This window comes from Meriones unguiculatus, chromosome 4 (genome assembly GCF_030254825.1).
Source record: "Meriones unguiculatus strain TT.TT164.6M chromosome 4, Bangor_MerUng_6.1, whole genome shotgun sequence".
Lineage (NCBI taxonomy): Eukaryota > Metazoa > Chordata > Mammalia > Rodentia > Muridae > Meriones > Meriones unguiculatus.
In genome coordinates, this window is record NC_083352.1 from 116,201,084 (window position 1) to 116,214,545 (window position 13,462).

At 47.2% G+C, this 13,462-nt stretch overlaps 2 protein-coding genes across 2 annotated transcripts in view; one reads left to right on the plus strand and one right to left on the minus strand.

Moving 5' to 3' along the window:
* Positions 1-4,600: 4,600 nt before the first annotated feature.
* On the plus strand, positions 4,601-5,056 carry Gtsf1l (gametocyte specific factor 1 like). The gene has a single exon (XM_021636319.2). The coding sequence runs from the start codon at positions 4,601-4,603 to the stop codon at positions 5,054-5,056; it is 456 nt and encodes a 151-aa protein (XP_021491994.1).
* A 3,580-nt stretch (positions 5,057-8,636) lies between these two features.
* The window catches only part of Mybl2 (MYB proto-oncogene like 2), a 29,099-nt gene continuing 24,273 nt past the window's right edge, over positions 8,637-13,462 (minus strand). The window contains exons 11-14 of the mRNA XM_021636317.2: positions 12,317-12,430; positions 11,387-11,491; positions 9,608-9,769; positions 8,637-9,160 (exon numbers count right to left, since the gene is read on the minus strand). Of these exons, the coding sequence (XP_021491992.1) occupies positions 9,032-9,160; positions 9,608-9,769; positions 11,387-11,491; positions 12,317-12,430 (510 nt within the window). The 3' untranslated portion in view covers positions 8,637-9,031. The remainder of the gene's footprint in view (positions 9,161-9,607; positions 9,770-11,386; positions 11,492-12,316; positions 12,431-13,462) is intronic.

Sequence of the window (13,462 nt, forward strand, 5' to 3'; positions counted from 1 at the left end):
GGAAGACCTCGGGATTGTGGGCAAGGTTCTAATCTCCTTCCAGGATTGGTACCTGGAAGTTTAATAACTCCTAGATCCCTAAAGTTGGTATGTTTGAACAGCAAAAGGTCAGTAGGAATGGTATTTATCATTTTCTGGTGGCAGCTTTAAAAGCCGAGACCACCTGCTAGGAAGATGGCTCAGTGGGTAAGAACACTTGTTCAAGCGAGAGGACCTGAGTTTGTCCCTGCCACACTTATGTAGGAAGCCAAGAGTGGCCGTGCACACACCTATAACTCTAGCACTGGATCTCTGAGGCTGGCTGGGTACCAGCCTAGCTCTGGGTTCACCGAAAATCTTTCTTGAAGAAATATGGCAGAGCATTATAGGGCTCACACATGTGCATACATCACACACACACACACACACACACACACACACACACACACACACACAGCTAGTGCATGGTTCACCACGTGCCCCTTCTCTTTTTAGGTGGAAGCATGGACTGCTACAGAATCCTCATAAACCTAAGGCCCTCTTGATTGTAACAAGCACATTCCCCTTGAAGCCATATCCCACGCACAGGGCATGGTGCTTTGCCTTAGGACTTTAAACATCTGAACTTAACAGCTCGACCCTGCCTGTCCTGATGGTACCCATGAGGATAATAAAGCGGCTGTGAAAGCTATCTTCTCTGGATTCCTGTGTCTCAGCCTGGGTTTCCACTCCCTGTCTATGAGGCCAATGGAAGGCATGTTGCTGTGCCCTCCCTCCATAAGAGGTGAAAAAACAGGTCACCACACTCAATTGGATGTCAGCTCTAGCAATGGAGACAGAGCCAATGATTTCAAGACCTTATAGGAGATGAACACCATGGCCAAGACGTGGAAAGATATGGGTAGATGCCATTTAAATCTTTTTTTTCAAGATAGGGTTTCTCTGTGTAGCCATAGCTGTCCTGGATTCACTTGGTGGACCAGCCAGGCCTCGACTGTTACAGGCATGTCTCTGCCTCTCCGAGTGCTGGGTTACAGGCGTGCACTACTGCCACCTGGCTTAGATGCCATTTAAAAATAGCTCATAAAGCAATAGAAACCTACAAAGCAAGTGAATATTAAATTTAAATAGCAAGTCTGTATTGCTTACTTGTCTCATGCTGTAACAAATGTGCATGGCAAAAGCAACTCAAGGGAAGAAGAGTTTATTTTGGCTCACAGTTTGAGGGGATACAGTCCATCGCGGTGACAGGTGGATTCTGGTCACATTATATCCCCGAAGACAGGAAGCAGCGAGAGATGGCTGCTATTAACCATAACAAAATCCAACATAAAGAAAACTACTAAATTTATAAAAAAAATCATCACTGACAGAGATTAGAAAAATCCAGGTACCATGTATATCATGTATACATTATGTACACATGTGTGTGCATGTTCCTTGCCCAAGACACAAAAGTAGTTAAGTGGTGGGCAGGAGGACTTAAACCTGAGCAATTAAGTCTGCTTTCTGAGCCATTATTGGTAAGGGATTGGGAAAGAACTCACATAATGATTACAAAATTCAGCAAGAGCCAGGGTGGCAAGGTCTATAACCGGCCAGCTGGCAAGCATCTGGACTGTTAAAACTACTCAAATAAAGTCATAGCAACCAGTAAATACTTTATAAACAAGTAGGTATGGCGAGGTTTCAAGATTTCACACTTCGTTTACAAGAGCAGATCTGGATTTAGGCCTCGGTCATAGTTTATTGACGCCCGACTTTGGGAATATAGATCCTTGAAGACAGTCATGCCCTGCCTTTTTTTTGGAAAAAAAATAACAAGCAGAGACTTGATCTAAAAGAAGAGCAAGAGCAAGCCCATAAAGTAAAGCTCCCATAGTTATTATTTAGAATTGCATTTTGTGTTTGCCTTAATATAGAGTGGCTATAACTTACCTCAGTACTTATGATTTGAATATGCCCACTCAAGAATATGGTCTTTCTACTGACACTCAAATTCTGTAAGCATCTCAAGGCTTATGAGAGTGCAGTGCCTTTGTTGAGGACAGAATTATTACAGGCAGCTGTGAACTGCCTGATATGAGTGCTGGGAACCAAACTTGCATTCTCTGCAAGAGTAGAAAAGTTTCCTGAACCACTGAGCCATCACTCCAGCCTTGAGGCTCGTTTTTAGGTATAAACCTAAAAGCAGAAAGGTGAGCAAAATGTCAGAAGATCAAAAACCCTTACAGGGACTGGGATGTAGCTCAGCTGGCACAGTACTTGCCTAGCATGCAGGAGACCCTGGACTCCATTCCCAGTACTGCATAAATTGGACATGGTGACATACAAATACATACACAATTTAATAATAATAATAATAATAAGCAGGAGGCAGAAGAGTCAGAAGTTCAGACCATTCTTAGTTACAACTGAGTTTGAGGTCAGCCTGAATTACATGAGGCATGACTTCAAAACAAACCAACAACAAAACACACAAAACCTGTAGTGGCATTTGTTTGAATTGCAGGTGTAGGGATTTGGGGCAGCTTCGGATTGTCCACAGCAGACAGCCATGGTTTGCCTCTTGTTCTAGCAGAACTGTGGTTTTGCCAGCTGCAGGCAACTTCTGTGACTGTGTGACATTTGACATCCTGGGAGCTTCTCAGAGGGTACATAAATGTGAGGGCCCCGAGAGGCTGGACCGGTGGTTGTTGGTCGTTTAGAAAAGTTGGTTGAGGTTTGTAAGTAGCCAGAGTCAAAGGAAAGAAATTAGATTCGGGAATTTTCCTAATTCCTCTTTCCCCTCTACCCTTGTTTCCCTCCTATCTAGTGTTAAGACGGTGAAACCAGGGGATAAAGGGTAGGAAAAAGAGGAACCCGAATCTAATTTTAACCAACAACCATGACCAAAAAGCAAGTTGGGAAGAAAAGGGTTTGTTCAACTTATATTTCCATAGCACTGTTCATCATTGAAGGAAGTCAGGACAGGATCTCAAACATGGCAAGATCCTGGAGGCATGGAGAAGTGTTCCATACTGGCTTGCCTTCCATGGATACTCAGCCTGCTTTCTTATAGAATCCAGGACCACCAACCAGGGGTGGCCCCACCCACAATGGGCTGGGCCTTCCCTCATTATCACTAAGAAAATGCCTTACAGTTGGATCTTAATAGAGGCATTTTCTCAATTGAGGCTCCTTCCTCGTGACTCTAGCTTGTGTCAAGGTGACATAAAACCAGCTGGTATGCCCCAAATAGTGTCACCAATGGGAACCAACTGTTCAAATGCCTGAGCCTAACGCAGAATAAGGGGCATTCTCATTGGTTAAGAGCACTGGTTGCTCTTCCAGAGGATCCTGGTTCAATTCCCAGCACCAACCTGAAGGGAGGGAGGGAGAGAGAGAGAGATGATAGGTGATAAGATAGAAGATGGAGAGATAGATGAAGAAAGAAGGAAAAATGAACCAAAGACAGCAGAAATAAGGACTGAGGCAACTGGGTGTTGTGGCGCATGTCTTTAATCCCAGCACTCGGAAGACAGAGGCAGGTGGATCTCTGTGAGTCTGAGGCCAGTCTGGTCTACAAAACAAGGCTAGGCCAGCCAGGACTACAAGAGAAACCCTGTCTTTAAAAAAAGAAAAAAAAAAAATTAAAACAAAGGACTTTAGTTGTAGCTCAGTTAACAGACTGCTCGGCAAAAATCCCTGGGTTAGGTCCCCAGCACCATGTAAACTGGATATGGTAGCACACATCTGTAATCCCAGCACCCAAGGTGGAGGTCATCCTCAGCTATCAAGATCAAGGCCACCTGAGCTACATGGGACCTTGCCTCAAGAGAGAGAGGGGAGGGAGAAAGCAAGGGGACAGAGAGAAAGAAAAATAAAAAGGCAGAAACGACAAGCAAGAAGGCTCACTGGGAGCCAGGCCTGCTGGCGCACACCTGTGGTCCCAACACTCTGGAAGGGAGGGACGGGGAAATCTTGAATTCAAGGCCAGCCTGGTCTGCAAAGTAAGTCCAGGCCAGCCAGGGCTACACAGAGAAACCCTGTCTTCAAAAAAAAAAAAAAAAAAAAAAAAAAAAGGCTCATTGGGTGAAGGTGCACATGCCACTCCTTTTCAAATAAAGGCAGGTAAAGACGACATTTTTGAAGGACAGCACAAAGCAAGCTGATTTAAACTAAAGGGTATAATAAGGGGTTCAGTTACACTAATAAAGTAAGAAGATGCAAGTCCATGACATAACAAATCTGAATACAGCCTTCCCCAAAGCCACACCCCCAACACTCTTCCTGATGTCATAAGCAGCCCATTGTGACCAACCACCATGTCCCTTGACAACACAGCATATCCTAGTCGCTTGAGTCAAAGCGTTATAACCTGCTACCTTCACCTCCCTGGAAGCTACTGTCTTGGGCTCTTGGATCTGCCTGAGTTAAACTTCTCTGGTGGCCGTTTGCTGGCTTCCTCTGGGCAGCTGTTGCTGACAGAACTTGAAGAGTAAGAATTTCACTCGAGTCCCAAGAGGCAAAGCCTGGCAGAAGACGGTACAATCTTTCTTACAAAAAGGCGCTTTTCCTTGAGAGGTGTGTCATTCATACTTTGGGCAGCAAGACACCTGGCTTCGAGTCAACTCCCGAAATGGAGCCAGAATCCATAGAAATCTGTCCTTATAACCCTCACCACCGAATCCCACTCAGCAGATTCCAGTACCACCTGGCGTCATGCCGGAAGAAGAACCCCAAGAAAGCCAAAAAGATGGCCAGCTGTAAATACAACGCCTGCCACGTGGTGCCCATCAGAAAGCTGGCTGAACATGAAGCTACCTGTGTCAACAGAAGCTCTCTGGAGGAAGAGGACACTCTGGGCCCTCTGCAAGTTAGTCTCCCACAGCCGCAGAGCGAGGACGCACTACAGGTCCCTTGGCTTTCCAACCCCGACATATGGAACGTGGATGGCGCCAACTGTCACCCAATGTTCGTCCTCAAGAGTTTTGTTCCCCAGAAACTTGTTTGTGAGAGTGACACACAAGAGTCACGGGGAGGAGACCAACCCTCAGAAGATCCTCAGACCAGGACCAGGAGGGCAAACTTCTAGCACAAGGAAGAGGACTCTCAAATGCATGGATGCAAGCGCATCTCATCAGAATAAAAAAAAAACAAAAACAAAAACAAACCAAAAAAAAAAAAAAAAACCTGCAAAGTAACTGGCCCAGCTATGCTGATTGTTCCAAAATTCCTAGGAGGAGTTGGCGGTGGAGGTAGGGTTTATAGTACAGTTGAGAATGTCAACTTCCATGGGAAACACCTTAGAGGTAGCTATGACGGTGATCCATGCACACAGCCTTGATCAAGTAATTCCACATCTGCTCACAGCTGCATGCAGAAAATGAGGCTGAGTGCCAAGTTATTCAGTGAGGTGTTATCTGTGGCACCGACTTACCCGTAAGGTGGGCCTCGCTAAGGAAACTGTGTTGTAGTTTTATAAACGGGAACCAGGTAGAGAAACCGTTACAGATGTGGAAAGCTGGACAGTGCTTGTTCAGAAGTTTATAGATAGGCTGGGTCCACCTTGCAGTCTCTCTGGAAACTACTTGGTTCTATAGCATGAAAACAAAGACACCTAAGCAAGTGATCTGACGTTCCAATAAAACTCTACACAAACAAGCATCAGGCTGGATTTGGCCAGTGGGATATAGATCGCCAATCCCCGAGTTTAACTGATAAAAAAGAAAACCTAGCTTGATCCACATTATATTATGCCATTTTATTGTGCTTGTGTTTACATGGCATACAATAGATACAACAGGAGTCTATCCTCAGAGGTTTAACTAGCTGTTGCCTGATTCTTAAAGGAGTAGGGAAGACATCATTCTTTACCCGTACATACATGTGAATGCGCTATCTGGTTAAAACAAAAAAGAGCAGCTAGAAGCTATTTGGTATTTTAGGATTAGTTTTTTGTTTTTGTCCATCTAGCCCCCAGTGCTTCCTTGGGTAGCCCTGGCTGTCCTGGAACTTACTCTGTAGACAAAGCTGGTCTTGAACTCTACTTGCCTCTGCCTCCCAACTGCTGGGATTAAAGGCACGTGACACCACCTCCTGGCTTGTACAAGTGTCTACCCAATGAGTAATCCTGCCAAACTTCCCACACCCAGAACCTTGTCTCTGGGGAGGACAACTTTATGGAAACAACAGGTAAGGGTGGTGGGGACTGTATTCAAGTTATGTTTAAAAATAAGAGATTTCTTCCTAAGCTGGGAGTGGTAGGACACCTGTGATCCCAGAAGCTCACTTCAAAGTTCAAGGCCAGCTGGCCTATCTGGTTAATTCTAGGCCAGCTACATAGTAACCGTGTCTCTAAAGATTTCTTAAGATGCTGACCCAAATTTAGTCTTCAGAACCCAAGGAGGGAAGAGAATCAATTCTGGGTCAATTCTAACTTCCGTGTGCACAGGGACCCTCCCCCAAACATATCCAATAATAACCTGGAGATTTATTTTTATTCTTGTGGGTATGTATGTGAATGTATACCAGATATTGGAAGGTGCCCTGGAGCTGGAATTACAGTGCCCTCTGGAAGAAAACACCAAGTGTTCTTAACCACTGAGCCATCTCCCCAGACTCTAATAATAAAAAGTTAACAAGAATTTAAATGTTCTAAGTAGAGGATCGCCACAAGGGAAGCCAGGCGGAAGGCAGTGAAGGGAAGAGTTGTATAAAGCCAGGAATAAAATTTAGTCTAGTATTGGTTATACCATAAACTGGTCCTCATCTCCTGCATGTAAGTTGAATCTAGCATTGTACTCTTATGGACATTATTGGTGCTGGGTAGAACTTGAACATGCTCCACATCACCCTTGCATGTCCAGCTGTTCCCATAAATTTACCTCTCCCCACAGACGAAAGGCGCACACACTACCAGGTGCTACACACCTTTGACCTTTTATACAAACTTGAAGTCTTTCATAATCAAGTTTAGATACTTAGGCTAAGTGCAACGTGACATCCTGGGTGGAATACAGAAACGGGAAAACTGGCGAGATCTACATGAAGTCGGGAGAGTGTGCTCTGCTATGAAACTACCCCAACTTAGCGGTTCAAAGTTTCGATCGATGGCTCCCTCGAAGCCTGTGACCAGCTGGTCTGGGCTTTAACAAGGTGAGCCTGTGTCCTTAGGGCGCCCCTAAGCCTGGAGTCTGTGTGGGATGGAATCTCCACCTCCTTCGGCGGAGGACCCTCGCCTGCCTCAGGGTCTCATCTCCACCGTGTGGCTGTTACATACAGGCCACCATTCGGATCTTGCTGACTCACCCTTGCCCAACTTTCAGATACAGTCCCTATTCCTACATTCACACTAGTTCACATCAGCCTAGCAAACACCAACTCTGGGTGGACCAAACTGACAGAGGCCGCAAGACCTCACCACAGCTGGATCACCAGCACAAGTGAGTAGTGCAACAGGCCCTCCCATCCCCCGTTTGGCTCTTCCTGGGAACAAGACCATAGAAAGGAAAGGACGCTGGGTAGAGAGCCTGGGGACTCCTAGGCCAGCTCACTGGCATAACCAAAATTTTCCTGGGGCCCGGGCTCCTTTCTAAAGTCTTTAGACCCAAGAATCTGAATCTCCAGGCAGCAAAAGTCTTGGTGGGAACCTTTAGAAACAAGCCAGCAAGATAGAATTTTATGGCAAAGAAAGGCGAAAGAAGCAGACGCTATGATAGCTATTCTTCATTGTCAACTGGGCTGACAGAAGACACATTTGGGTGTGTCTGTGAAGTTGTTCCAGGTTTAAAAGACCCACCCTAAAGACAGGTGGCACTACCCCATGAACAGCAAAGACTGTATGAAAAGAAAGCAGGGTAGGCACTTAGCAATCTTCATCTATGTCCTGATGGCCTCACTCCTGCCACCATGACTTCTCTAGCAGACCATGAGCCAGTGTAGCTCCTCACCTCTGTAAGTCACTTCTTGGTCACAGCTGTGAGAAAACTACTTACAAGCACAAGGGTAAGGCAGGTGAAGCTCAGTGACGGAACCTAGCTGAGCATGGGGCTCAGACACATGCTGTGGGAAGAGCAGAGCCTGTCTCCCTCATCCCTTGCGTAAGAACAGGAAAATGTCTGAGCTCTGGTGTGCTATTGCTAGCTCAGTCATGTCTTCAGATGTTATCTCTTGCCCTGTTGGGGAGGATCTGACTCAAGTCTCCCTTACAACCAGAACTAAGTATAGGCCTCATACAGGTTCATCCAAACTCCAACCCAAGGACACCCATGCAAGCTATTGAAAAAACTTCCCGATCTACACATCAGGCCCAGCATTTTCCTTTTCAATCTTGTGACTGATCACCAGCTAAGTGGGCCATGCTCACCCACTGAAACTAACTAAGGGAGGCAACAGCCTGGGCAACTGGTGCCACAACCTTAGGATATAGAGTCCTAGGAATAGGCAGCCTTCCATACATTGGCTGCCAGAGTTTAAGGTACAGCCATAATGTATTAAGACAAAGCCATCATTCCAACAATCTCTATGAACCTGACTCCATTCACCTGCCCCCAACTTCCACCCTACCCTGAGTTCTTGGAACCTTTGTAGAGATATCCACTTGGCAAAGGTCCACATATCAGGAGAAAGCCACTGAGGCACTTCAAGGAAGATCCAGAGGGCAGAGTCATGGCTGAATAGGGAGAATGGTATTTTATTATTGAGGCAATGTACCAACAGGGGATAAGAAAAGGAGCGCCCCTAGCCAAGTCCCTGATCCTAAGCAGGGGTCTGAGATGAGGCCAGGCTTAAGGAGAGCTTGGAAGACCCTAACAGGGCTTCTCGTGGCATTGGGGACAGGACAGGCAGGCCCAGGAATCGGCCTTTGTTCTGTTAGCACCAGGAACTTCCCAAAGCTAGACCTGTGGACAGGATATAGTGTGTTCCGTCCGCTGCCGCCTGAGTAGTCTGAGGGGCTGGCAGCAGCAGACCTCCCAAAGCTGGTCACTTGACTGTGGCTTTAATGCACACCTCACCCCCCACTCTAGTCCCTGTAAACATGAGAGCAGGCTTGTGCCCTCCAAGCCCTTCAGGACAGAATGAGGGTCCGAGATGTGTGGCTGGGCTTCAGGCGGCCCAGGAGCTGCCGGGCTTTCTCTTGCATGAAGAGCTGGTCTTTGGTGCCCCCGCAGGCCACTATCTTCCAGGCGTTGGTCATCTGAGGAGGTGAGAGGGTTAGCTCTGTACATACCCTGGTGGTGCTGGCTAGTAAGGGTGGGGACATTTCTAGGATCCTCCCTCTAGAAGCCAGCTTCCGCTCCCTCCATTTTCCTTAGTGGACCTGGGGAAGCCATGCCTCCCTCATCTGTGGGCTTTAACAGATGAAGACCCTAGGATACAACGGCCCAGGTCTGCCGTCAGGAACAGAGCACTAAGCAAACCTAAAAGATAATGACCAAATGACAGCTAAGTGCAGGCCTCAGGAAGGAAATGAGGCTGGGAGCATCTCTCCAGGTAAGGTGAGGAATGGCTTCCCATAGGAAGTAGCATTTGGGCTAAGAATCATAAAAGTTAATTCAATCACAAAAAGAGCCAAAAGAATTTAGCAGGACGGTCAGGCCCTGGGGTAAAAGGGCAAAGGGACCTGTTTACAGCAAACACTCACAGGAGCAGGGGCTGGAATGTGGCTCCGAATGTGGCTCCGGGGCTTCTGGGCGGGCACCACCTTCTCTGGTTTGGCCTGTAGGAAACCCTGGTTGAGCAGGCTGTTATCCTCTTTGATACCTGGCAGGGCGAAGCTAGAGGAGCTGGATGGGATGCTGGTTGGCTGAAATCAAAATCAAATTAAGTCACCACTTTGTCACAAGATCTTTGCAAGGAGAAAACAAAACAAAAAACTAAACACAACCTGGTATCCTGGCACCAGCTGCTGAGATCTGGAGCAGGATCTCACTCTCTACACCTCAGTTCCCTTTCAGATTTGGGAGTTTAGAGTAACTCCCTTAATCTTTTACTTAAAGGATTAAAGAAGTATCTGTGAACTACTCATTTCAGAGCCCATGAGTGCCAGCTCCTGTCACGTGAGAACCAGGCTTCCTTGTCCAGAAATACCCGTAAGCACCAACTGGGATGTGCCATGCACCCACTAAGCACTCCTTGCTCTGCTCAGTGGCTTGCCTTTCTAATGTTCCACTTGGGGCTGGCGGCACAGGTTAATGACTTCTCATACCCATCTCCACAGCAAAGTTCATGCCCAGGCCCTAGGCTCAACACCACCCTCCCCATTACTGCTTTAAAAGAAGTACCTAAAGTAGAGGCAGCCAAAGGTCTGAACAAAGGGAGCAAGTCCCCTACCTGGTAGTGTTCCCTGGACAAAAGGTTTTCTAGAAGGACAGCAGCCCTACCTGTAAGATGTTTAGTGATTCATATCCATCATTCATGCCCAGGCTCCCACCTCTCTACTGGTATAAGGTCCAAATGAAACTCTAATTTCCCAAACTCCAAAAGCCTATCCTGATCCAGAAATGAGATCAACCTCAGCCTGCACTACAGAAGGATCTCTGGCAGTTAAAAAAGCCGGCATTCCTCAGAAACTTGTGAAGCCAGTTCCCCTCTACCAAAAGGAGCCTTTCCCTTCCCTCTGGCAGAAGGGAGATATAGGCTCCACTGATGCCTATCAGTGTATCAAAGTTCACATGGCCTCCAGGCTCCCTCGGTATCTCATCTCCTCCCCTACCCTAAACTCCTTCCGGCTACTCATTTTCTCTATGACCATGCCATTCTCACTATGCTTTTTCTGTTCTCTATCTGCTATGCACTCCCTATGCTCTATCGCCTGCTATTATCCCCTCTCACATTATCTAAATACCCTGGCCATGTCCAGTCTGCTGTCCATGTCCAGTCTACTTTCTCTCTCTGCTCTGAATTCCAGATGCCTCTGAGAGCTGTTCCCACATATTTCTACAATTAAAAAACAAACAAAACTTCCCCTTAGCCATACCATGGAACAGGCCATGTCAGTTTATACACTAGGTGAAGCCAGGCCATATCCCATCAGCTACAAGGGACCAGCAGCACAGCATCTGTGTTCTTAAAGGCAGTGACTTCTATGCCCAGAGGCTGGCCTGCAGGCCAGGTATATAACTCAGGTATATAACCACCTGGCTGTGCTTAGGGACACAACACACATGGTTGACCCTCAGTGAGAAGGATGGTGCTAGAGGCCCACAGTGTTCTAGCAAAATAACTCCTGCCAAATAAAAAACTAGGAAAGACATCAGAACTGCTTGAAGCTCAGTCTAGGTACCCAGCTTGCCATCTCCTGCCAATTTTCCTAACACTGAGCTTAGCTGGAGAACCAGAAACGCACTGCACCTAGTCCTTTCCATGACTAGACAGCTCCAAAGGCAGACAGTTCCTAAAGACCTCATTGTCAACCCCTTACCAGAGATAGAGTTTTAGGCAGTGTAGACGACATCAGCTTCCCATCTTCATCCACAATGTCAAGAGCCAGAGACTTTCGGACTTTCTTGACAGGGCTTCGCCGCAGCTGAGGGTTGGGGAAAAAATAGGATGGTAAACGCTGGCAATCATATTCCCCATGGCCAGTGCCTCAGTGAACACCGTCATTAAACCAGGACGTCTGAGAGTGGAACCTTTAAGGCCCAGCAGCAGCTCTTGCTCTGGGGATACAGGAAGACCAAGAGCCGCTGGCCACATTAGACTCTGACCCAGATGAACTCTGACCCCGCCAGACACTGTGGGTCCTTCCCAGTCTTACTGCCTAGCTTTGACTATCATCTCTCTAGGGAAAACAGTCTAGGAAAAAAAATCACAAAAACAAGGAGAGATTTGAAGTGCCACCTGTGGCTAGAAGTGCTATATAGACAGTGAAATGGGAAGGAAGCTGACCCCAAGTCTGGTATAGCAGCTGGTATCCCTGTGAACTGCACCTCACTTAATGAAACCTCGGTGCTACTTTTCATGGCTGCAGTACCTGATACTCTTACTGGTTCACCCTGACTACTATCTGAAAGGAACCTTGGAAATCTGGCCTCTCCATCCCACATGAATCCAGATGGCCATGAGGTGTGTGTTGCATGCCTGTCTTTACCCACCTAGCTCTATGGAAGTCTCACCTGACCACTCCTATACCCGCCACCCACAGCCAAGCTCACTTCAGAATGGCCCATGCACAATGTTGGATGAATGAGAGCATTGTTCAAAGCCCAGGAGGAACCAGGTAAGAAGCCAACACGCTCTTTGACAGGCACACTCACATAAGACGTTTCACGGGTCCTCCTGTCCTCGGGTCTGACTGTCTACAGAAATTGCCCAGGCTAAGGTGAAGGGCTTAGGGTCCACAGCCACTCACCCCGGGCTTTCTTTTCTGCTTCTCAGGCCTCACATCATCCTCAATGATGAGCTCAATGCCAGCCTCAGAACGTAGCACTTCTTTCAAGTCCTCTTCCAGGTGTGGAGTCTGGGGCTGTGGGCAGAGGCAAGGGTGATCCACACGAGGCCCGCTCTAAGCTGCGTGGGCCTAAGAGAGGTAAACAAAACTAGGCAAGGAAAGGGAGCCTATGGCCAGGGCACTGACCTCGCTCATAACCACTAAGTGTACTACCTTAGATGAATGGACAAAGCCCTTGACACCGAAAGGCCTATATATCCACCCCCACATTGCCGCCTGCAGCAATTATGTCCATAGAGTAGAAACTAAGGGTTATACCAAGAGCCTAACTCAGACCATGGCAGTAATTAGAATCCAGATTCTTGAGCCCAGCCTTCCCCAAGGTCCCAGCTACTCATGAGTCAAGGCAGAAGCAACACTTGAACCCAGGAATTTCAGACAGCACCTGTCTACAACCTCACCCCTTGTGATGCCAAGGCAGCGGGAATTAGCCCGGGCAAGTTCTGGGACAGTCTGGGTGTGCTGGCTGGTTTTCCATTAGCTAGACAATCACTAGAGCCATCTGAGAGGAGGGAACCTCAACTGAGAAAACAATCCCCAACAGGCAAATCTGCAGAGTATTTTCTGATTAATGATTAATGTGAGAGACCTACTGTGACCTATGTCTCCCTTGGGTCCTGGCGTATTTAAGAAAGCAACTGAACAAGCCATGAGGAGCTAGCAAGTGTACAGCATTCCTCCACAACCTCTGCACCAGTTCTGGCCTCTAGATTCCTACCCTGGGTGATGGACTTAAAACTGTAAGCTGAAATAAATCCTATCATCCTTAAGTTGCATTTGGTCAGTATTTTGTTGGAGGCTGGTCTGATGCAAGGTCTGATGCAGGGCAGAATGGAGTAGGCATGGCTAAGGTTCCTGGGCTTGGAGAGGACAGGAGAATCGCAGGAGACAGATGGATGGGAAGAGAGGAGGAAGGAGGACACCAGGATGGATTAGCGTGAAGGAATCACATTGGCCTGGAGGAAGGACTCCAATAATGGCGTGAAAAGGCCCAGATGAAAAATACAAGGAAGTTTATTGAGATTATGAATGGAAAGTAAACCAGAT